This window comes from Notothenia coriiceps, unplaced genomic scaffold, assembly GCF_000735185.1.
Source record: "Notothenia coriiceps isolate Sejong01 unplaced genomic scaffold, NC01 NC01_scaffold00037244, whole genome shotgun sequence".
Lineage (NCBI taxonomy): Eukaryota > Metazoa > Chordata > Actinopteri > Perciformes > Nototheniidae > Notothenia > Notothenia coriiceps.
In genome coordinates this window covers 6,272,720-6,297,745 of record NW_011369945.1, presented here as the reverse complement: position 1 = coordinate 6,297,745, position 25,026 = coordinate 6,272,720, and the positions used below count along the sequence as shown (strand labels likewise).

The 25,026-nt window shown below is 39.2% G+C and overlaps 4 protein-coding genes across 7 annotated transcripts in view; all 4 read right to left on the bottom strand.

Moving 5' to 3' along the window:
- The window catches only part of dclk1a (doublecortin-like kinase 1a), a 59,870-nt gene extending 57,187 nt beyond the window's left edge, over positions 1-2,683 (bottom strand). Inside the window, exons 1-3 of one of the 2 annotated variants that reach the window (XM_010793367.1) lie at positions 2,406-2,683; positions 1,505-1,900; positions 462-811 (exon numbers count right to left, since the gene is read on the bottom strand). In XM_010793367.1, the coding sequence (XP_010791669.1) occupies positions 462-811; positions 1,505-1,900; positions 2,406-2,469 (810 nt within the window). In that variant the 5' untranslated portion in view covers positions 2,470-2,683. The remainder of the gene's footprint in view (positions 1-461; positions 812-1,504; positions 1,901-2,405) is intronic. The other variant, XM_010793368.1, reaches the window with a different exon arrangement.
- Positions 2,684-3,966: 1,283 nt separating this feature from the next.
- Positions 3,967-11,585, bottom strand: ccdc169 (coiled-coil domain containing 169). The gene is made up of 8 exons (XM_010794190.1): positions 11,419-11,585; positions 11,234-11,316; positions 10,932-11,042; positions 10,303-10,343; positions 9,101-9,199; positions 8,587-8,640; positions 8,016-8,092; positions 3,967-7,440 (listed from the first exon to the last, which is right to left on the bottom strand). Exons 1-8 carry the CDS (start codon positions 11,583-11,585, stop codon positions 7,245-7,247), a joined length of 828 nt encoding a protein of 275 aa, XP_010792492.1. The 3' UTR covers positions 3,967-7,244.
- A 301-nt stretch (positions 11,586-11,886) lies between these two features.
- On the bottom strand, positions 11,887-18,501 carry sparta (spartin a). Of its 2 annotated transcripts, none has more exons than XM_010793364.1 (8): positions 18,377-18,501; positions 16,935-17,726; positions 15,306-15,500; positions 14,638-14,794; positions 14,181-14,375; positions 13,823-13,984; positions 13,526-13,616; positions 11,887-12,793 (listed from the first exon to the last, which is right to left on the bottom strand). In XM_010793364.1, the coding sequence occupies exons 2-8, from the start codon at positions 17,706-17,708 to the stop codon at positions 12,544-12,546; spliced, it is 1,824 nt and encodes a 607-aa protein (XP_010791666.1). In that variant the 5' UTR covers positions 17,709-17,726; positions 18,377-18,501; the 3' UTR covers positions 11,887-12,543. The 2 variants fall into 2 exon arrangements, with proteins under 2 accessions (XP_010791666.1, XP_010791668.1); XM_010793366.1 differs by lacking the exon at positions 11,887-12,793 and adding an exon at positions 12,944-13,325.
- A 207-nt stretch (positions 18,502-18,708) lies between these two features.
- On the bottom strand, positions 18,709-24,919 carry ccna1 (cyclin A1). Of its 2 annotated transcripts, XM_010793362.1 has the most exons (11): positions 24,839-24,919; positions 24,699-24,754; positions 22,901-23,163; positions 20,848-20,991; positions 20,509-20,716; positions 20,309-20,424; positions 19,998-20,224; positions 19,680-19,884; positions 19,454-19,567; positions 19,240-19,373; positions 18,709-19,046 (listed from the first exon to the last, which is right to left on the bottom strand). In XM_010793362.1, the coding sequence occupies exons 4-11, from the start codon at positions 20,989-20,991 to the stop codon at positions 18,992-18,994; spliced, it is 1,203 nt and encodes a 400-aa protein (XP_010791664.1). In that variant the 5' UTR covers positions 22,901-23,163; positions 24,699-24,754; positions 24,839-24,919; the 3' UTR covers positions 18,709-18,991. The 2 variants fall into 2 exon arrangements, with proteins under 2 accessions (XP_010791664.1, XP_010791665.1); XM_010793363.1 differs by lacking the exons at positions 22,901-23,163; positions 24,699-24,754; positions 24,839-24,919 and adding an exon at positions 22,088-22,493.
- Between the last annotated feature and the right edge of the window lie 107 nt (positions 24,920-25,026).

The window sequence follows — 25,026 nt, the reverse complement described above, 5'->3', positions numbered from 1 at the left end:
AGAGGAATGAGAATGTGGTCATAAAATATTTAAGCATTTTTTCCTCCAACCAGCCTGTTGCTCTTTCTATTCTCCTCTCCAAGCAACACAATTGATACATAATATACAAATGCAAAAACTAAAATGCATCTCAGTGAATGGTGTATTCATCTCAATGGAAGCACTCATAATGTTTGAAAAACATCAGCTCCCACTGTCTGTACCACAGAAAGGAAATTGAGACATGAAGCTTTAGAAACATTGCTACATTGAAAGCCAGCAAACAATCAGCAATGGCAGTCAAAGGTTTGTCTGAGGTTCTCTTAAACCATAAAAAGGCTTAGTGTTGCATTCCACAACACTAACAGTGGTAACAAAATGGGGCGCTTATCTTCTAACACCAACTCAAAAAGAAATGATTGTGTTTTTGCCCTCATACAGTGATGATGATGATGATGATATTTTGACCAAAGATTTCTCACCAGTTTTCCCTCCAGCGTGTAGATCTTCTTCACCACGCCGGAGTCGAGCTTGATGGCATCAGTAATATCGGTCAGGACTTGTTCGTAGGAATGGGCCGTCTTCTTGTTCAGCAGGATCCTCACAGTTTTGCGGGGCTTCACTCCGCTCCGGACTACGGACACTAGCTTCGGACGTATGAAGTCCTTGGTTTCACGACTCTCTGGAGCCCCAGCCTTGGCGCTGCCCAGGGAGGGGGGCCCGCGGGAGGATGCAGCCGAGGCCTTGACATTCACCGACCAGTTGGGGTTCACGTTTTTTGTGTAATCCAACTTTTTGTAAGCTTCGATGGAGCTGCACACATAGCTTTCACCTGTTGGGGTTCAAATGGAAGGGGAGAGAGGAAAGATACATTACTTAAAGGAACAATGTTTGAAATTAGCAAAAATTGTGAAAAATAGTGCTGACTGCAGAGAAAAAAGCTAAGGAAAGAAAGGGAGCAGAAGCAAGGCTGTCTATTTGTATTGTGTAACATCTCTTAAATAAGCAACTATTATTCTAGCAGCAGGCAGCATATTACAGCAATACATATATTCAACCCTATAAAATGATATAGGAAAAGTCTCCAGCTTTTGTTCAATTTTCTACTTTACAGGCCTATTTTTTTCTTAAAGCCAAAACAACTTGTACCTCTTCCCATGTCACTTCCTAAAGAGTAAAACAGTTTAAGAGGGAGCTAATCTGAGACAAAACATATGTCAGGTTCACCATATGGCCACCAAATGACTGATATAATCTTCACCATAATAATCTACAGTGTGATTAGTGAGTATATGAAGCAGTGCCCAAAAGAAACAGCTTATAAAGCATTTTAAACCTGTAAATGATTACTCACTAAACATTTTCTGTAAATCTAGGTTTGTGTAACCACAGGGAGATGAACAAGGAAACATGGCATGGCACCCGAGGATCAGGCAGTGGTTGTTAGAAAGACAGATTAGGCTACATTATGCTAACAAGGCCTTGAATCCCCCAGGTGTGTTGTAAAGTTGTGTAGGCTACCCACCTTCTACCAGCTGCTCAATATTGGAGATCTTCTTGCAACCATCCAGGGTGTAGATGGTGCGGACGCCCTGCGGCAGGTTGACGTTGTCTGACAGGGAGCGGGTCATGTCCGCCAGCAGGGCGTCAAAGGTCCGGAACCGGTCTGCGGAGATGGCGTAAACTATCCCGTTGAAGTACCGGTCTCCGTTGCGGTAGAATCGGACCTTCTTGGCTCTCCTCTCCGTGGTAAGAGTCTTCAGGGTCCGGGTCCGGTACAGGCTGCAGTGGGCGCTGTGCGTGGGGCTCGGCACCCCGTTCAATTTCGCACTGGACCGGCCGTGCCTGTGACCTTTGTCCCGCTCGTCGAAATGCTCCATTTCCATTTCTCTGGCGAGGCTCACAAGTACGGCTGTACTGTCTAAGGGAGGACAAACAAGTAGGAGGGTAAGGCTGCGGTGAAAAGTTTTTCTCGAAGTAAACAAAAACAAACGGTGTCGAAAAGGATAGACACCGACCGAGGAGAGGTTTGGACGGGCTGGTAAAGTCCGTCGCTGGTGCTCTGACTGAAAATAACTCCCTAATGACAGATTAAGAGCTGTTAAGCCGAGCAGCGGACAGCATGCCTCATGACGACCCGCACTGTCTGTCAGCGAGTTCCTCTGAGGCGCAAATGGATGGAGAGAGAGCGGCAGTCACGAATCAATAAAAACCTATTCATTTTCTCTTTCTAAATAGTCAGAAACACTGGATCGGCCCAGCATAAAAAAACGATCACATAATAATTTAAATAAGAAAAAAAAAATGAAATGTTTATTTACTTTCTAATTGACGGGGCTAGAATCGACACGAGACATTCGTTTACGACAAAAAACATGTAAAGGGAATAATGATTTTAACAACAGCTGATACTGACACAGGCTTACCTACGTGCGTAATTAACGCTTCTGTGACGGTCACCTCCAGTGTGACTGATTGATTTCCCAACATATATGAAGAAAAAGAGTTCAGTGGGCTGGTCGCTGACACTGGATGGTGGTAACGTGTGATCCTATCCTGGCTGCAGTGAGCCCCCCTGTGCGTCTCTTTGTTGTCCGGTTGATGTGCCCCACCACCACCAAACAACAGTGAGTGTGTGTGTGTGTATGTGTGCGCAAGAAGCTGGACTGGAAATGAACTAGGTAGCAGCTGCTCCCCCTCCCCTTCTCTGTTCACCCACCAGCTCCTCTCTCTCCTCCTCCACTTCACTCTGTCGTGATCTTCATTCAGTGCCTCCACCCCTCATTAGGATGCAAACCCACACTTCCCACTCGTGCTGGGGGTGCTGCCTGTCCTGCAAACACCCCCAGCCCGCGTCATGCTTAAGCTGGGGGGGCAGTCTAAATATTCAATTTCAAGAGCAAAAATGTACATTTGTTAAATTATTGAAACTTTCCAGTGACAAAGTTCTGGAGAATTCCCTGGTAGAAGTAGCAGGATCATACCTGTAAGAATATATATAACATGAGTTTTACTTTTTTTTAAATATAATTTAATATTTAATATTTACAATTTTATATTTTATATTGTTGCATCGACTCAGTTGTCTTGTGTCTTATCTGTCAGAGAGAAACCATTAAGTATTTTATTTTTATTATCATACATTTTACCTCTATTAACCTAATAACAGTTTATATTTTGCCGCATGTACCTTTTTAAAGTTCTTAATAAATAATCTGAGGGGAATTTCTTGTTTGTTTTTACCTTGTGATGTGTCATTTTGTAAAGCACTTTGAGTCACATGTGGTGTATGAAAAGTGCTATATAAATAAAGCTTTATTCTTATTATTACTTTTATTTTTGACACACACATTGTGCATGTTTGTGAATGCCATTGACTTGAAACGTGAAAACAAGAAGGCTTAAACTAAAACCAGTCACATATCTGCAAAACCATTGGACTTTAAACACAGAGCAGCATTGTGTTCAATGTTATGTAACATACTTTCTCCGTTGTATACACTCAGCAGCTAAAACCTAAACTATAAGATCCAAACTATGCAGAGCAGCTTTGACAGTGATCCAAATGCAGTGTGACAAGTAGGATTCCTCTCGTGTAGAAAGTCTCCATTGGGATTACATGTCAAATGATTTCAACATGTTTGAAATCCTTGTTTGTTCCTATGAGCTCTGAAGTTTGCATGTCGACAGGAAGTAGTCTCTTAGAGCAATGGAGAGATCGAGACCACTGACCTACATCCTCGCCTCAAGAGACCACCTAATTCTGCTCCATCAACACTCCCTAATAAACTCTGTGTGTGTGTGTGTGTGTGTGTGTGTGTGTGTGTGTGTGTGTGTGTGTGTGTGTGTGTGTGTGTGTGTGTGTGTGTGTGTGTGTGTGTGTGTGTTGCCCAGCATTTTTCTGTGTCGGTGCTGCTTAATGTTTTAACACTCTCTGGAAATAGTGTCCAGATATCAAAATAACATATTAACAGATGGAAGAGGGTGTTTATGTTGAACATGTTACAGCTTTAATAGATACATTGCTTGTTTGTCATTATATTAATTTTGCCTTTGACATGTTTAATGCTTTTCTCAAAACGTGAAACATAATACGGTTCAACTAATCCACATTTACATAAATATATCAGACATTTTAATGGCTTATTACAGTATGTTATTGCATCTTTATTGACTGCTTCCGTGTGCCAATCTGCTTGTTTGACTATACATGCACATAATGATAGACAGGTACACAACGTAAGACAAATACACATTTTCTCCACACAGATCTTTCTATTTTCGGGAGACACAGTGTGTGTGTGTGTGTGTGTGTGTCACATGCTAAGGCCTGACAAAGTTCCAGTCTCAATGTATCCTGGAGAAACAGAGGATGTGTGGGGGAATATGTTCTTCAGACAAAGAAAGATGGAGGACATCGTCATTCAAGGACTTATAACAGCAGTATCATGGTCTCAATCCTATTCTTAATGCCTTCGAATTTGCAAGTCAAATAATGATATGTGTCAGTGTCCACACGTATACAAAAGGAGATATCAGACTTGGGAATATATCATCCATACAAGTAGATGTTATCTTTGCTCCTGACGCATAGGCAAATTCAATTGACTTGTATGTAGAGAGAATTTGTGCCTTTGCCTGCACAATTAATGTGATCCCTCGTAAAAAGGCTCTTACTTTTTTATGCAAAGATCTTCTCTTAGTAACTCACAACTGCCGCTTTTGGACTGTTTTAGAGACACCAAAAAAGAACATGAGAAACACATTTAATAACCATATTTAAATGCATTTTGCTTAACTGAATGAAGATGGACTGATGATTCATATTGTGATAAATTCGTCTTGGAATAATTTAGGAAATTAAATCTGTCTCAGAGAGATATTTAAAACCTCTACCTACTCAGTCTCTTGGCATATGCTTCTGTACAAAGATACATTTCCTGTTCTATCATTAATCATTGCATTGTTCTGTTACAATTTCACACAACACAGATTGGTGTGTGAACATTTGGACGGGTGAACAATTCTGTTACTCTGACACACTTCAAAGGGTTAAAGGTAGAGTCTAAATCAGCTCGATTAGGAATCCTTTGATTTAATAATCAAATTGGCTGTGGGTATGACACTGCCCAAAATCACGGCATCATGTTATATTGACCTTGTTATTCTAAATTGTCAGATTAGAACTTTTGCACAGAGTTTGAATGAATGTTTGAACATTGCTTACCAATCCAAAATGTTGCTGAATGCATTATTTTAGTAGTCCGTTTGAAAAAGTTCAAATAAAAAGAAGCAGCAGTATTTCATAACAGTCACGTTGTGGTCTAAGTATTAAGAGGGAAAAAAATGGTTTCACAGTTTGAATATGCTGTTTATTAAGTGGCAAAGCTAAGCAGATTGATCAATAAACATTTATTACTAAAAACGTATAAATACTTAACGTTATTGTTTAAAAGTTGGAAAAATATGGTCTTGGATTGTGATTAGCAGATGCTCAATTTTGAGGTATCTGTAATGGACATATAAAAAGGTGTATTGAGTTATCAGAAAAGTCAACTTAAGTGTGAATAAAGCACATGGATATGTACATGAATGAATGCATTCACCCTCACAAATGAGTCTCCTACACTCTCACATATGCACTAGACTAGCATAGACACTAAATAGTTTCCAGCATACTCAGGGTTAGTACAGAGAGGGGCTAACTGAATTAGCATGGGCACTACTGTGACGCGTGTTGCTTACTCTGTAGCTGTGTGATTCATGAGTCGTACTAAAGCTTTTGCATGAAACAGAGAGAAAAAGAGGAGGAGGGGAAAGAGGTAAAGAAAGGTGGTGTGCTCTACTGTAGATGTGCTCACTCTTTCATAAGGCAACATGCACTCTTACAATAAAGTCATTAATCTAAGACAAACAATCTGTCACTGCAGCGCATTTATGATTTCACACTGAGACAGCTAGCTATATCAGAAATACGTGTGGGCCTGTAAAAATCCAAAACTAGAACTCCCACAGTGCGTTTCCAAAGATTTTAGACAGTGAAGGCAATACCAGCAAACTAGTTTCTGGAGATGGATTAATGATTTTCATCAAATACTTTTTTTGGACCGTGTTTATTAAATGAATGGAAGGATACATTAGTGGTTAAGTGCGTGAGATCATATTGCATTTAAATAAAAAGCTTAACGTTCATAAATCATCCTTATCTTATCCACATGTCACTACAATCTGTTGACTTGTTTACACCATCTCATTTAAGTTAGTTAATTAGTTCACATTCTTGCGTGGACTTTAGCTGTCACACATTTTACAAAGCCATATTTGTCGCTAATACATAATATTTCTATAAATACATATTGGGATTTTCCTTCACAACAAACTAAAGGTTGAAAATTCAGAATCGTGTTAAAGGACTATTTCAGCTGGACGGGTGCTTGGTGACACGGGGGGTTTATCTTTGCTCTTTTAGCTCAAAGTCAAGTTTTGATAGTGGCTACAACAAAGCTTTGGACATACTGTATATTCACAGAGCAGGTATATTCCTATTAATTAAAACAATTATGTTTGGTCATATTCTCTGAGCTAATCAATATTAAGCTATTAGACTTACAGACCAATCGGTAAATAAGAAAACAGCTATATTCATTAAGCTAGAGCCCAGATTAATGTAGAAATCCATGTTGTTTTTCCCTATAAGATACTGCTTCTATTCAATGATGTGTTTGTGAAGAAGTGTGGAGGAGGGGTTCAGTTTTGTCAGCCTCAAAACTGAAACGGGCAATTTTCCTGTTCACTACTGCATCTCATTTGAGCGTATTCTTACAAATTTGTAAAGGCTGTCAGTGGGTGGGACGGGGGTGACTAGTTGCTCTGTGGATGAACTGCTTTTGGAGAGAGTGCTGGATGCGGTGTTGCTTACGTAATGGTAGTCGTAGGAGGTGTTTCGAGAAAATAAATTGAAGTGACACAAGAAATGTCAGACTCAGCAGGCTTCTGGTACATTAGGAGTCAACCTCACTGAAGCCTGTGATGTTCCTCCCTTTAACGTTTCTCTTCAATGCTGCTCTTTTTGTTGAAACAAAGAAAGGTGTAAGGTGTAATAATGCCACTTCATTATAAATGGAACATGTTTTACCACTGTATTTGATATCAATAAACACAACAGGATAACCATCAGAAATGCAATGTTTCCTCCCAGTAATCTTTTGAGAAATGTAAACAAAACCACATCTCTTTTTAAAAAGGGCTATAACACTAGGTGGGGTTTAGGGATTGTGTGTCAGGTAGTACTTCAGTGTGGGTAACCTGCTTCCCCTTTGGGATTTCCTCTCTTCTCTTCTCTCCGCTGTGGCTCCATTGCTAACACCTCCTCCTTTCACACATGCTCCTCCTCCTCCATCTTCTTCTCTTTCTTTTCCCTTCTTAGCATCAGCCTCTGCCTTCCTGCTGGTCTGCCTCCCTCTATGCAATCGGAAAGAAATGTCAGTTTAGCAAAAACAATATAATAGACACAAAATGTTTTCTATTACTAATAGAATATATCATATTCTATTGACGTGTATATAGACTTCTTGCACTATTTTTGTATTTGTACGTTTGTATTTTATTATGTATGTTGCATCATTGGATATTGCCATTTCTACACTGTAGCTTATGACATTAAAAATTACAGTGCTTTGGAGAGACACAAATAACACTCAGATTCTTGTTTTTACATTTTCCAACAATGAACAATTATGCAGGTTCCAATTTTCAACATGTACAGACTCCTTAGGGTTAATTTGTCCAGCATTATTACTTTTATCATTTGGTAAAACAATTATTCAGTCATTTCTGACACATTTTTACATGATCTTTACTCTACATGTATCTTCATTCTTTTTAATTGAACTAGGTAATCTTAGTAGTAATGCTTATATCGTATAAGTGATGTTGTTTTGTGCATATTTGTGTAATTTAATTCAGCTTTAGAGTATTTGTTTGAGTGTGCTCACACTTCATGTTATTGTGTCCATCACCTGTAGGTGTTCACTGACCTCTTGTGTTTGCTCTCTGCTGCCCTCTGTGCCTCAGTGGAGTACTGTCTTCTCTGGGCTTCAAGTGTGGAGGACAGCTGTAGCAGTGGACACGTCAGGAGTAAAGCAGTTAGTGCACTGCAGCAGACACATACACATTGTGATAGCTGTACACACATTAGTTTGTGTTAACATCAGATGTGAGCCAGTCTCATACTGCCACTTCAAATGTAGAGATTTGGTGCCTAAATGTTGGGAGAGAATTGCTGTTCTTGCAGCTGCAGGATCAGTTTTGATGCAGCACAAGGCAGAAAGACCTTGACTCACTTTCTTTTTGGCAGAACAGAGATTTAACCATTATATAACAAGAGAAAGCAGCAGTGGAGGATGAATGAGAAATCACAACTAGGCAGAGAAGAGCTGGAGAGCACACCAGGCTCTTAACACTGGATTAACCTTTTGTACAGCAATTAACAATGACAGCCAGTCTTAAGTATGGCATGTATTTAATTAATAGTTTATAGGTTTAGTTGAGAGCTACTTGCCTGGTTAGTTATGAAAACTTTATACAAGAATGAAAGGGAATGCTTACCTTGGCAATTTCTGAAAGGTATGCCCGCCTCTCATCATTGGTTTTATGAAATGCCTGAAATGTGAAAGGAACAGAGGGCCTTAGCGCAACATTTCTATTTTCTTTCCATGGACTCATTTAAATCGCAGTGCTTGTTATTTGTGAACTGCCGTTTCATGAGGTTGTCAATGTTAATGAGCAACCGATTACAACATGGATTACTGGCTGCACATGCTGCGTGTTAAACCTTTATTCATCTAATATGGCGCTGTTTGCTGAGCACACAATAAACAAAGAACCAAGTCAAACTAAGAGCATACCGGACATAGCAGTGCAGGACAAAGCTTATGTTACAATTTGAAATTGCAAAACAAGAAATATCAGACAAATCTTTTTCAATCCCTTGCTAATGATTGGAATGTGTTACTGAAATATGTAATAGCAGGAACAAATGGAAAGCTGCTTGTCTTATAAATAATAGTAAGGGACCAGAAGACCTTGTGACACTCAACAATACCGACAACAAGGTCCAAACCTTTCCCTCCTGTTCGATTCTGCTGTGAGCGTCCATCAGCTGACTCTGGAGGTCTGACTTCTGCTCAGTCAGGAGCTTCAGACGCTGTCTCAGTGTTTCCTGCGGCAAAGTGTTTCCATTAATTACATCAATTCATAACAAAGAAGCATGAAAGGTGTTACACTGCTGACTAATTAAAAATCAATTTGTACCAGAATAACACAATGTTATCTGCTAGGATCAAACAATAACATAACACTTAATGCAAAAACATGAGCACAAAATGGATTAGGCTCATGCATTATTCAATAACTAAATAAACACATTAGAGCTGAGACATGGTGAGTTAACATGAGGTTTCTAGCACAGAGCAGAGTGTTGGGTTTTGAATAAGCAGCAGTTGGAGATGCTTGTGGATAAGCCAGTTGCTGAGTATTTTATTAATCGTTTAATGTTCCAGTCAGAAGTGGAAGTGTTCAGATACTTTATTAAGTAAGTAGCAATATCACAGTATAAAGATACTCAGATAAGTAATCATCTTGTATTGATTAACTGAAAACCTTATTTATATAAATGTATGTAAGAACTATCTGCAACCACAAAGGAAAGTGCCTTTTGAGCAGTGAAATGTAGCCGCTTTTGTTTTTATTATACCTTAATTTATTAACGTACAGGTTGCATTATCTAATGTGTAGAGGATTACCATTGAGCTTAACACTGTCACTGTCGTTACACTTTAAAAAAATAATCTATATTCTCCTCACATACAAACATACTCATACTGTACATAACAGAGCTTCAGGCCACAGTCTTACAGTCACTCATGGATACTCTAATGGGCATCTGTTAGTTCTGCCTTAAGGCACACAGACACACACATGTTTAGTCTGAATTGTGCCACCTTTTAGTGTGTGTTGTAATTAGTGTAATCTACTCTCCCATGGTTAGTAATCCTGTGATTATAGTGCTGTGATTAAACTGTGTTTGATTTCAGCATGCATCAACGGGAGGATGGAGAGCAGCTGGCATTACAATCCTCTCTGTCCTGCTGCCTTCTCCCTCATTCTGAGTCTCTGGCTCTCTCTGCTGGTATGTGCTTGTATAGCTCTCTGTGGGTTGTCTGTTTATTGATCTGAACTTAGAAAAAACACACTAAATACAACCAATGCAACAAAACAGATTAAGAAAATGCTCAATAAAGAAATTAACATGTTTGCACTCACTACCGACATGTCATCAAACGTTCGGATGGAGGCCAACCGATCTGTGAAAAACAAGAGAAGATGTTAGCATTATGAGTGCAGGCTCTGAATAAAAATGTGATTAAACATACTGTTAAGTCGCCTGTTCTCAAAAACTCTTATTTCAGAGCAGACAGAGGAGCATTTTACACACAAGTTGGAGGCAGAAACAGGACTGAGCTGCCTTAAATCCTTTTGAAAAGTTCAACCTCTACTGGGTTTTTAATTAACCATGTAGACAAAATACAGACACCATGACCTAAAGGACAAAAATGTCCCTATTGAAAACCATTTAAACAACAGTTTGTCATCCCACCAGCATTTCACCATAGAATGATGTGTTCTATTATATCAGGGTTGCAATGGAGGCATGGCTTCATAATTGTAATTTGTAGTATTTTCAATCAGATTGAGAGATATTTTTAAAGGTTTTCCCTATTGGTTCATATTTTATGATGATCCTCAATAAACGATTTTGACACAGACATCTTTGTGCAACTCCATCTGTGGACTTCAGAGTATTCTTTTATAGGCAGTGAGTAATTTTAGGTTTAATGAGTCACATAAAAACATAACAAATGTACTTCTAGCATAAACCCTTTGAAACTCACCCATGGGGTTTCCTCGCAGATCCTCCAGTCTCTCATGAATGAATGACATCTGTCGCTCCAACTGTCCATTTAGCTCTGTCTGTGTCTCAAACCTAGTCTTCCACTCATTTTCTGTACAGAATAAACAAAGGACACTGTTAGATTTTAATCACAAATGGGACAGGACATGACAGACACCACAGCTGAGTGTGTGCTGATAACAGTGGATTATTGGGTAACATGCTGCCAGTGGGTCAAGATGGCATGACATACTATACACTTTTTTTTTGTATTAAATAAGTTAAAAGGTATATGAAACTCACCCTGTCCATCAACACTGTGCAGTCTATCCTGCAGTTCACACATGGTACTCCGAAGGTCAGACACTGACTCTTCGAGCATTTCTCTGTAATAATAGAGACGAGACGATGTCCTTTTTGCAGTTGAAAATAACATATAATCTCCTTAATAACTTGGTAAGTAATACATTTACTTTAAACAAACTTACTTAATTTCCCTCTCATGTTCAAGCTCTGCCTGCAGCCGTGCCAAATCGTATTTGCTGTAGTCGCTATCTCCACTCATGTTTCTGAAAAACTCGCAACTGAACAAACGTTTGTGCCTCGGGGTTACTATGGAGACAGCTTTTTCCGGCCCGTACAGAGACTGGGACATAATGGCGCAGATTAGCGGGGAGTGGAAAATAAAACGTCCTCTTTGGTTATTTATGAATGTACCCGAATAAATAACTCGCAAATTACATATTCGTCACATAGAGTGGCTTGTTTATGCAAGCAGTATTTTTTAAATGACTATTTTGCGCTTAATTAGTCCTGAAAATTGACGACTGTTTACTAAACTCTTCATTAATGGCCTGTAAATGCCGGTTAATTAATCGCAGACTCATGGTAGGGTAGGCTATTATATATTTTTATAATTGAAAAAACAACATGCAAATGACGAAAAAGAGCTCTGATATTTCAGTTGGTTTTTGTCCTCTATAACATCACTTTTCGAAAAATAAAAAAATGCAACTCTGGTAATCATGGATAAATGTGTAAAGTTTAAAAAGGTAATGTATTAGGCTACATTTGTTTTCTGGTTTATATTATCATAACCAGGTTCACTCAAATCATACATAGGCCTACAGAAAGTACAGATGGTCAATATACAATTGTTGTTTGTCGACTAAAGATGCTTAATGTTTTATCATAAGCCTAAACTACACAGAATGTAAGTAGGCCTACTACATAATAAAAAAACTAAAATACTACCACAAAATATTTCACGTAACCCAAAACAATGCAGGCAAACGCAGTAACTAAGTGCTTTACAATTTGAACAGAAAATATTTAAAACACAAAGAGAAGGAGATTAAATAAAAGCCAGACATTTTTTTAGAGACAGAGAGAACAAACAGAATGTCATTAAACATAAATAAATCACAAAAAAGCAATTTTAAAGTAAGTTTTGACCTACAAAAACTGTTTGCAGACCGAATCTCCTCCGGTCCCTGACAGCTCCAATTAAAATACTTAGTAGGCTTTTTAACAACTTCATAAGTAAAAGTGCACTTTCATTTGGGCTAACTTCGATATTTGTGCTATTTATCAACATGCAAAAAATGTCATGTCTATTTTTTCTTCTCTTCCTCTTTCTTCTGCTTTTCCTTCCCATCTGACTCTGCTTGATGTTCTCGTTTCTGCGCCTCCTTCCCTTCAGCTTGTCCTCCCGGGCCTTTGACTATGGCTTTGGCTGTCTGCTTCCCAGCAGTCTTCAAGAAGGCTTTTATGCCCAGATTGTCAAAGTTGTATGCAGTGACACCAACATTAATCGCTGATTTGAGAGCAGTGTCTGTAGCTGCTCCTGCATCATTACCATACCTTTGTCATGAAAAAATATGGTGGAGTTAGGAGAGAGTGGGTTGTTTGTAAGAAAATAAATGATGGTATGTAAGGAACAGAAATAATGAATTAATGTGATCAAACTGTTTTTATTCACATTAACACACCAAAGGTCAAGACAAATAGTCATATTTCACGTTGTAGCATTTTTATTAGTTACCATCCAGGAAATAGGGCTACAGATAGTATCAACAGCAAGAGCACCCCCACCCAACACAAGCACACCCAGAGACACAAACATAAAAGAAGCTAAAACTACTTCAAGTGAAAAAAGAACCCAAAACCAATATTTATATGTTTTAGTATAAAATAATAAAATGAGAAAATTCTGTGTTAGCTGTTGCATAAAAAAAGTCATAGTGAGAGTTCTTTCCTTACTTGATCTAGGTTAATAAAAGTATATACATGAAAGAGTTGATCAGTTGTTAGTTCAAAAGTCTTTGCCTTTATTTCCCCTTGCAGTCATATTTTAGTTTTTGTAGTTTTTATTAGACTTTCTAAGGCTTTAAATCTGAAAAGAAATAGGTAAGAAAGCAGATCAGTTTCCCAACGTACCAAAAAGAAAGCAACACAGTAGGATGGTATTCTACTATTATTCAAAGAAACCAAGTAGATCTAGGAAAAGATTGAAAACAAGGTCTACAGTAGTAACATTTGCATCAATTAAATAGAAAAGCAGAAATGTGAAGTGTGTGAAATGTCAGAACTTACTTGTACGTCACAGTTGTGACAGTCTCTGCTGAAACACTTTTGCCAACCAGCTTCGCTCCGGTCTCCATACTAGACCAAACAGTAGAGAAACCTGGTTTGGATGAAAAGTAAAATTGAGAAAACTCCAATAAAACTTAGATCACCCACATTTAGGTTAATATTTCAAATGCCATTATATATCAAATCCCAAAACATGTCTGACTGTTTTGACAGTTGAAAGTGATAAAAGTCAATTATCAGACATTGTAGAAAGATAGTAGTACTATACCCTGAAATTCACACTGTTTTGGTAAATACCTTGTACACTGCTGGCTGCCACTAACTTGGCTCCCTCCCAGTTGGAAGGGCCGCCATCTTTATTCTTCTTCAGAGACTCTGGGACCAGCTTAGCGCCCTGTTTCTTCAAATGGGGAGCCATCTTGTCTGCCATGTGTCCTGCCACTGTACTCACTCCATTAACTGTAAATATAAACATGCAAAATATACATCCGTGATAATTCATAGTACAGAAGAATAATGACAAGCACTGTATACAAAAAATAAAGAAAATCAAATGTAAGTTTTCTTCAGTTTTGAGAAAAGTGGATAACCACGTTTTTTTTAAACATTGTTGTATCTAATATAATCCTTTATCTTACTTGGAATAAGTTCTTACCTAAGAATTGGCTGACTTTCACGGCCCCCCCGGTGGCCTGTTTAGCCACCTGCAGACTTTTGGTGACACGGGGGCTGACCTCTGAAGCAGTTTCCTCGGGCGTGATGTGGTCCCGGATCTTGGCTGCTCCTCTATGAACGGCCCTTCCAGTGGCCTCGGCTCCTTTTACTAACCCTACACTCAACCGTGTAGCTCCTACACACAGAAGCATTTTGGGTGTTAAACGTAAGTTAGCAATATCATTGATCGTTGTGTTGTTTAAATATCTACTACAGGTTAATTAAGAGTTGTACAAAGTTTTCCTTGCGGCACTCAACTTGTTAAGGAGGGAAGCAACAATGATAAGCAGTGCCCTCTAGTGGTTATTTTTGTGAATAGCAAAAGCAAATGTATATGGTCTCTTTACAAAAGTACAACATTGTGTTTTATTTCTTTATTAAGGCTCACACAAGCAAACCTGTTAAGATTCCTTGTGCCACCTTCTCACTCCATCCAGGAAGCGGTGGTCTGTCCTTCTCCCCTGATGGCACTGTGAGCCCTTCAAGCTCTTTGGTGGGACCAAGGGGGACTTTCTCACTCAGGTTGATTACCTCTGAACCTTCCCCCTCCGGAACCTGTCAGGGAATCCATCAAGTCATATTTAATCACAAAAGGACACACAGTAAGAGACTCTTAAAACGTGTACACCCAGAGAGGAGGTGTACATTCCTGTAAGCCGTGACTCACTCCGCTAAGAATGTTTTTACCCACAACATAACTATTTAGTTCCTCCTGAAGTGTCAAGAGAAAAGAGTGACGCTATAGGCATTCTACAATAAGGTGTAGTCCTTATTATCTCTGCCGAGGAGGCTATGTTTTCAATTTGATTTGTTTGTTTGTTTGATTGCCAGCTGAAATACTGAAACAAATATTTCAAAAATAACTTAATGGAAGAGTGTAGCATCAGCCAAAGAAAAAAGCCTCTAGATCGTAGAGGATCCGAATCCGATTGCCCTTGTAGTGAATTTAATTGATAACGTTTCAATAACCTACTTTTCTATACAAACAAAGAAAAACACATTGTTACAAAGCCTTGACTCCAACTACATGCATACCTATCCCTACATTTGAAACATAAAGACTGACCTGGACCCTGAGTTCAGCAAGTTGTGAGATGAGGTCCTTAAACGTCTGTCTGTGGGCAGCAGGCAGCTCAGAGGACAACACTATGCCCACGTAGGACCCTGGAGTCGCTGACAAGACGTCAGGGAACATGAAGATCCCAGAATTAGCCAACAGCACTGGAGTGTCTGTTGTCAGTGGGTACAGACAGTCACACACCTTGAAAACACAGACACACAAAAAAGACATCATCACCCATGTGCCATCATTACCAACAAAGGTTGAATTCACTCTTAACTGAACTGGTCAAATATTCCAATGGTGGCTTCTGTCGAGACCTCAATTGTTTTTCCAGTTCATAATATGTGAACTGGAAATCATCCAATGTTATATCCAAATGTACTTCATATGTAAAAGGCGGCTTCTTTTGAGGCCTACAGTAAATGTTTGCTAGATGCATTGTCATTTCAAGGAAGCAGTTTCCCCTGCTCCTTTTGACCCCATGTTTTCCCCTCTCAAAGACACATGATAGCATTTTAGCGCCATCAGGACTTATGTCAGTCATCAACACAAACATAATATAGACACAGCTGCATAGTGCCACTGGTATGCCGCCTGACAGAATAACCCCGCGAGGGTGCAGGACACTGACAAGCAGCACAACAGAAGTGCAAAGTCATCTGTTAATGGGACCATTGTCCTGCTGGGAAACAAAGCAGGGCCAGAATACAGCAGAGCTGCTGACCAGCCATGGCTGGTGGGAAACGGTGTAATGGGTTGCCCTGCAGTACTCTTCAGCGTGGTATTACGTGCACTTTGTAGAGGTGTCAGAATACAATATTGTTACTTTATGCGTTTTAAATTTGAGCAGGTTGTCAGAAGGCTTACAGGGGCAGATAAAGATTCTATAAGCAAGCTAAAACAAAAGTCATGCATTTCACAAATACATGGAGAGTAATATAGCTCAAACATTGATACCACAATGGTATTTACCAACTATTATGGTATTTACTACAATGTTTTTCACATTACTAAAATATGATCTAAACATTGTTGGAGTGTAAAAGCATTATCGACATTGTAACTACAGCTGAAATATTTCTTTTTTCTTTTTTCTATTAACGAAAATGTATTTTGATGATAAATAAATCCTTTTCATGCAAAACATTTTCTATTTTTTGTTGAACCATATTGAGCCTTGAGTGACAGGTATGTTTCACTTTTCTAAGTAAATAAAGAAAATAAGTCAATGGGTTAATGGCTTATGAAAATGATCAATAGTTGCAACCTGAACTGTAAAACTCTTTCAAATGTAATATAAATGTGGTCAGGTCAAATTCTCAATCCAATACAGCTTTAATGCTGTTTTGTCATTCCATGTGCATGTGTTGTCAAACTCAAAGTGCACATCGCCCAGTCCGTCATTTGAAAGCAGAACATTTCTTTGTGAGTAGTACTCATTTTATACGCTATATATCAACAAAGTGACTCATAGTTAGTTCTAAAACTGGTCTTATGGAGACAAAGTGGTTTCACCCGGGGGAGTGTCCTCCTCACACACTCACCTCTTTAGACACACGCCCAAGGAAAATGCTTTGCTGACATGCCCACAACCCAGATGCTTACACGTATGACGACATACTGCATACTCACATGTAGGAAAGCTGAGGGTCTTCCACCATTGGAATTTGTGTGCTGATTTTCAAATGTCAGGATGCGAAGGAAGCCTGGGTAAGACAGGGCGCTCACTTGCCCATTCGCTGTCACGAAAAACATCTGCACCCCAGAGGGGATGTAAAGCATCTCGTTTCCATCTTTTCCTGCTGATGCCCCGGTCTGCATTCCGAGCCCGAAGCCGCCTCCAGCAGAACTATAAGACAGGCTGCGGTGGCCGACAGTTGGCTGGGGGCTGTATGCTGGAGGCTGGTCCCCTGGGTTAGCCATGTTTCCTGCAGGGAGCGTGTGCAGAGCAGCAGGGGCAAGAGGCCTAGGAGGGAGGTTTGGGGTTGTGCTCTCTATAGTGGTAGGTACGGTGGGGTACAGATGGTGGGGGGAGCTTTCGAGGGGCTGGCTGCTCTGTGCCAGGTCAGGATAAAGACTGAGAGGTAGATCCATCAATAGGCCGCCTCTCTGTGCTCCTGTGGTCTGCTGAGAGGTCTCCATGTCAGAGAGGTGGGTGGTAACAGTCCTCAGAGTGTCCCTCATCTTCTGCTGAAGCTGCCTGGCTGTATCCCAGAATACTCCCTGATGCCTCTTCCCCCCAGTGGGAACTCCCAAGCCTTGGGTGAGGTGCTGTCTGCCTTTCCGGTAAGACTCCAGGGTCTCAGCTTTTTTCCCGGCCTCTTCAGCAGCCAGCCCCCGGCTCAGAGAGTGAAACGCCAACTCATACTGGTCCTTGATGATCAGCAGCTCAGCAGGCTCAGTCATACTGAGGAGTGACAGGTGCTAGAAAAAGCAGGGACACAGTGAACAGATAAACAGTTCATCTCTAAATGAAAAAAGTTGCGTCTGTATTGGCAGTCTGTTAGATTAACCATAAAAAGATGCATAAACAGAGTCAGGGATTTTGTCCTACAACACATACTGTAAATATTATACACTTAGATATTTGTGTAGGCCTACTAGTTAGTTTAAGGCCAATAGTTTCGAAAATGAACACTGACTGAAAACGACAAAGTTGTGTTTATTAAACAGAATGAGGAAAGAGTTAAGAGCATGCACCTGTCAACCAGATATGCAGCTAAACCAGATGTGAAAAGTAAAGAAAGACACATTGCCTACATAAGCACTCTGGCAGCATTACGGCAAAGTAGATGAATTAATGTAAAAACAAATCTGTTATGTTATTGTTGTTGGCGGCTATGACAGGTTGTAAATAGCCTGAGCAAGCGAACACATCAAGTTTAACCTGAACAACAAGACCAGGGATTTGCCTGTGGGCTTTATAGAAGCCTTATCAAGAAAACAACTTTACAGTTAAAATAACAGCGTTTAAAACATGTATTCATAGGCTATCAAGTGTATCAATTCAAAACATAAGATGACGTTACGTTTTCAGACAACTTACCTCTTTGATAAACTTTAATATGCCTTACCTTGAACTTTAATATCCGGTAAGAGGAGAAAACCACACAAATAGTTCGTTTCAGAGTCCTTATTCAGTTTTATACAGTGTTTCCGTACTTTCATGGAAAATGCCTGCAAAAATATATGCGTTCACTTCACTGGCTGTGTCAATCTGGCGCACACGCGCACACACACACACACACACACGTCAAACCAGCTGGAGCGACAAAAATGGCTTCCTTTCAAAATAAAACCCATAGACTCAACAAAATGTTAAAATAAAAACTTTATTTAGAAATAAAGAATACATAAAACACAATTACTTTAAGTGTGTTTTCTATCCTTTGCAATACAGTGAGACATGAAATATAAACATTTGCACACACAACAATGCTATGGTAAACACTTATATAATCATAATGGTAGTGATGGTAACAAAACAAAAACCTGACATTGAGCATGAACACTTGCCAGTATTAAAAAAACCTGTCATGAGGTAGGTTTTAATAAAAAATGTTTTATTGAATTTGTATAAAATATATAGAGGAGTTTGCCATGTATGGGTTTGGCAGTGGAATCAGCTGGGTTTGTTTGGTTCTCAGTCTATTATTTTCTGGCAGAAGCGTTCAAGAAGCGTGGGGCAATTATTCATGAAAAGGCAGAGCAGCAGGTGCAGTGATCAATGAAACACGAAAATACCTGTAATTGGAGAGAATAAAGTTACATTTAGAGATTTAAAATGAAGTCCTGGACACATGAACAACTCAAACTTTCTGCAAAGCACACCTGAAATATCCCAAAGGTCTGTAATTTGTAGTAGCTGTTTGTAAAGTTGTAAATGTACATATGTATAAGTTTAAATGTATATAAACAAATACAAACTACGCCTTACTTTGAAGTCTTATACTTTTCCCTGATGGCCTGTTGAGGATGACTCTCTGCACTGATGTACAGCTTGTGGAGGGCAGTCATGCAAGGCACAATTTCCGCAGTGGTATAACCAGTAAAGGCATTTAAGGAATCGGGCTAAAATATGGGGACAAGTTGCCTAAAATGTCATATTTGTTACCAATTCCTTGACAAGACAATGTTCTGGGCTAACTTACCCAGAGAGATTTGTTTACAATGTAAGCAGCTAGGCAGTATGCTCCAGCTGCTACTAGAGATGGGGTGTACTGTAGGAATGGATCCATTTCCAGCAGGCTTAACTCTGCTACATACTAGAAGCAAACAACACACACTTAACCAAATCAAAATATCATCAAGGTACAAACAGCAACTTTAAAAAAGGCAGTGGGAACAAATTCTCTCTTTGATAATGATTTTGCTAACCTGGGCCAGGTTCTCTGTGATGGTGCAGACAGGGTGGACTGACATGAAAAGGCGAAGAAACTGGTTTGTTGTGGGCGCTGCCATCCTAAAGGACAACACTTTTAGGAAAACATGCTCCATCCGGACCAGCTGTTTCTTAGTGTAGGTGCTGTCTGTGGTGTACACAAACTCATTCAGCTCTGGGGGGCAGATCTCCTCGTATTTTCTGCAAGGTGACAGAGATTAGGTGATGTGAGTCTCAAGACCACCAAATGTTATTACCAAATCAGAGAATGGACTAAACAAAAAAAAAATCTTTAGAGACAAACACATGCTTACGCAGCAATCATTAACGCAGCTGTGCCGACCAGCTGCAACTTGCCACGTTTCACCAATGCAGTGCACGACAGAAAGCGGTCTAAATAGTTGACGGCAAGGTGCAGCGTTTCACAGCGAAGCCTGTATTCCTGGACGACTTCCACCAGCCAGTCCACCAGAATCACTCGCATGCCATTGGTGATCTCTGGATGTTTCTCTAAGTAGCCTGGCTTTGGCCTGGACTTTATCTGGCATTACGAACAAAAGCAGTTATGAGTTATTTACAATGGACTGTGGAGCAAAACATGCTCATAATTTAGATAATGTCTCACTTCACGCTCCCTCAAGTGCAGATGAATGTCCTCTGCATATTCAGAAACACACAGCACTTCCTTTGACATCAGGGATTCATCTTGTTCAGACTGCATAGAAGCATCATGGCCTGAACCTACAAGAGTGAACAGCAATGTAGTAAACAATGTACAGACTGAACCGGGAAAAAGCCTAGTAAATGTTTCTTTTCCAAACTCACTTATACTCAGTTCCGTCAAGAATCTTAAATCAGCAGTAGTTTCGGCCACTACGTTATAGCTCTCTGAGACAACTTCTTGACCAGAAGGAGCAAGAACAACTTCACAAGCCTCCTCAACATAAATATCAAAGCTGGAACTGGAGGGACGGCTAAGGAAGGCGAGATGGGAGCTGTCTGAGATCGAACTTTGTTTGGAAAATTGACTTCCCTGTGGAGAAAAAAAAGAGTGATTGGAGAAGGAAATATGCTTGCTGCAATGTGATTCTTATGTGAAAGGAAATGTATTTGAAAAAGTTCTTAAATGCTACAAACGCTCTCCACTGTGCCATTCTCACTTACCTGGCTGTAGGATCGACCATGATAATCATTTTCTGACAACACACCGAGGACGATCCGCTGCTTGCCTCGCTGGACCTGCACTGGATGTGGAATGCTTTCTTTGCTGGTGTGACTGCCGCCATGGGCATTTATGCTGAAGTTCATCTTTAAACAAGCAAAGATAAAGTATTAAAACATAGCATTCAGGAAAGAAAGAGTAAAATAAATATTTCATGAAATAAATGGGATAACTTGTCGGTAAGTGATTACATATAGCCTACAACTGAAAATGGACCATTATTATAGTATTTGTCAGGTTCATGTATGCAGTAGGCCCGTGGTTCCCAAAATGGGTTGCCACATAATGAAATGATGGTATCAAATAAGAAAAAAAAAAACTTTACACCAAATGATGTAAAACATTTTTTCAATTCATTAATTTTTTGTGAAATGGGTTTTAGCACAGATATAAACAGTTTTATATCCATGTGTTTCAGCTCTTCTGCCTTTTGACCACTTTAAACTATTCAATTGTGACAATCTGACCGAAACATTAGCTTTAAAATCATTTGCAATCTTTATTTAAAAAAGAAGCAAACCACACTTGAACAAAATACAGCATTTCAATAGGCCTCTCATTATGATGTTTTTTTATGAATAAATGTATCTTTAGAATGGCAGAAAAAAAAGCCTTTTTTTTTCATTTGCCTGAATCAAGGTTGATGTATTAAAAGTGCTTGTTTTCATTTAAAGACCAAAATATATTCAATTACTGGCATACCACAAAGGATAGGCAACAATGGAGAGGCTGGGAACAGTGAATAGGCTTTTTAGAAAACAACAACATTATTGATCACTTTTGAATGGAGTTGAAACATATTTTTTGGGAATAAACTTTTTAGTTCTGAAGGTTAAAGAACAGATCAAGAAATTAAAAAAAGTCCCACAATTGATTAAAATAAATAGTGTGGAGACTTAAATTAGTTTTATGTATTAAAATAAAGTCTAGCATCAAGCATTTTAATAGAGGTCAGTAAAGTGTGATATTTACTCACTTCTCCTGTACGCAAGTGAACTGAAAATGTAACATTACCATGGTTACAAGAATGTATTACTCTCCAAGAATCACATAAACAAAAACTAAGATAAACATCGAGTAAAATAGAAGGCTTCAAACTAAGTGCATCCCTTCACTGTATCACAGAACACAACAACACAGGTTGTGTCGGCTTCAAAAATATTTTCTTGACTGCAAACTCACCGTTATCAGGATCAACGAAGTAAACAGCAAACAGCAAACGTTAAGAAGGTGAAAGGAAAAACCGGTGCATTCCACTAGAGCGGAGAAATTGACGGTACAATTCTGATATTTGCTGATTTTCAGACAGACAGCGACCTCTTGCTGCGTTTAAGTGACTTACACTAGCGTGCTGTGTCGTATGTTATTTATCCGAGCGATACAAAAAGTTTCCTTCAGGTTTGCTTCTAAAATAATCAGCTGTTTTCTCCGAACGGCTTTCTGACCAATCACGTGCCAGAACGCAACAGCTGACGACGTCGTGCGTCAGGAATCCCTCACTGAATTTCTAATATGATTTATAATTTAATAACGGATGGTTCTGTTTTTGATGTTCCATGACTACCTTAAATTCAGAAGATATTGTTAGGTAAAGCACCTATTTGTTGGTTTTGGAAAATGACTTGTATGGAGCTCAACATTTCCATTAAGGATGGTTTCCCCTTTCCACTGATCTCTTAAAAAAACTCCAATACATAGTCAATCTTTGGATAATGCTTGGGTTATTATTATTTATATTTTAACAAGATGCAAATACTTTTTTGTAAAATAGTTGTGATACACTAATATATTTTGTACAAAAACATACATTTTTTACAATGAACTTGTATTTTTTTGTATCTATGACACATTTTCCTTATTTGTATTCATATTTGTGTCCTTTCTGTTTCACATGAACGTAGTCAGTTTCTCTCCCTTTTTCGAGATGTATCGAGATTTGTGCTTGATATCATTATCAAAGCAGTTTATCGTAGATGTCACTGGGATTTTTCTCACATATCTGGATTTTCCCTTTCAGCTGGCAAGTTTCTCTTGACTGCAGTTAGTCACCCTTTTGTTTTGTCTTTGACACCAAAAAAACATTGGTTTGAGGATGAAAGTGTTGCTGCTTCTGGCTGAATGCCTTCCTCTCTGTTTTCTCCTCAGCAGGGTTTAAACTGAAATCCATGCTGATCGGGTCACTGCTGTCGGCTTTGTTGTCGCTCTGCAAAGGCTGTGTGCTTGTATCCCACATCAGAGAAGCAAGGGTTTTCTTTTGGCTAGAAAGCAGAAATTCACAACTGAAAACACACAAATTCTACATTATAATTATTATCTTGTGGACCTATGCAATATTAAATGATGGACCCTCCTTAGAATCATAAACACAAACAAATTAACAATTTAAAAAAGTTCAAGATAAAATAGAATAAATACATATTAAATATTAGGGAAAAAAGTATATTTACTGTAAAAACTCCACATTTGTCTGAGTATGAGAGTAACCTGCTGATGTTCTAAAATGTCCATCAGATGGCAGACTTTCTCTACAGAAATAATCGTCTGATGTTTTTCATCTGCAGTAAATCCAGCAGACTTTTGACAGGTTACGTCAAATAACCATTTTACTATTTGTCAGATAACGTAACAATATGATGCAGAATTTACCGCTGTGCTACAACCCAAAGAATTCATAAATCATACATATGAAATTATCATATTACATTGTGAGCCTGTTAAATCAAATTTTACAAAGTCCCACAGAACCTTTGCTCATCCCAACTCCTCGGGGATAGAGATGGTGCAAAGCTGGGAAATACCAAAGTGACTCGTAGTTAAAGTGGGACGCACTTTTCTCTGCTTGCAAAGATAGCTGATGTTATGAGTTGCCTGAAATGATCATTGTTATGATGATTATTAGCCACAGCCAGAACTACAGGCAGTAAAGTAAAGAGTCACGGAGCTCGGGGGGGGGGGGCCTGGTTTGGCTGGCCCAGGAGCATCAACCACAGTGTTGTCATGTTGCTGCTGTTTGCTTCAGTGGAGCAACAGGGGATTAAAGAATCCAATTTGCAATCTTTCGGCTGCTTCTTGAACCTTCAGCCAACCGTCACTCTTATACTTTCCTGTATGTGTGCATTTATCACATACGAGGTGGGTAGAGCTACCGTCCTCATTTCACCATAAAAGTGTTCCACCTCTATTCCGATGTAAGCCTTTCTTACATAAATATTTCTTCTTCTATCTTTATGTAATTAAGTTAGACCTCAGTAATCTATCATTGATGCTTCTGGTCAAACACAATCTTTAGAGGCACATTTCACCCCTAAAAACATTACTATGGAGCAGAAATCCCTATGGCTGGATTTTGATAGACCAGGTGCCAATATTTACCAGCATTGCTGCAGATTAAAACCAAACATTTCCCTTTTCCAGACCATGTATACAAAAATATTTCTTACCATTAATTATAATTAGATTAATGAATGAAGAGCATTCCATCAACAGTGAACTAAGATAATGTAATTCTGAGTGTTATTATACCTCTTATTAGACTTAATGTTATTTAAAAAGACTGTTATGTAATCTCCAAATCCTTTAAAAAAACAGGGCCAACATAATATTTTGCCTTTGCAACAGCTGCTTATTAGGCGCTAAAAGAATCATTTCACAACCCTGTGTAGCTTGTGTGACATTGTACAGTTTGTGGAGCTGAAACGTATCAATACCCAGTGCCAAGGAGAGGAGGAACACTGAGTAATTTTCCCTGTGACAGATAAGATGCTCCTCTGCAGAACTGATTAAATATCCTCACCTATTTGCTCCAGTACAAATGGGAGATAAGGTCGCCGGCTGTGGCCATTTTTTTCTCTGAAAAATTAAAAAAAAAAAAAAAAAATCGATATCTGGTCACACTGTGCTGAAAGAAGGGACTGAGCACACATTCATACTCACACACAAAAACATAGCACCTGCTCGGGGGACACCGAGTCTCTCTGCCTTCCTCTGACTTTATATCCCTCTTCCTCATTTCCGTTCGGTCCCTGAGCAGATGCAGATTGCTTATGACAGATAGCATTGGGCTGCTGCCATTTCATTAACATGATGTATTGGTGGTGACAGGCTTGGACCAGATGGGCAGG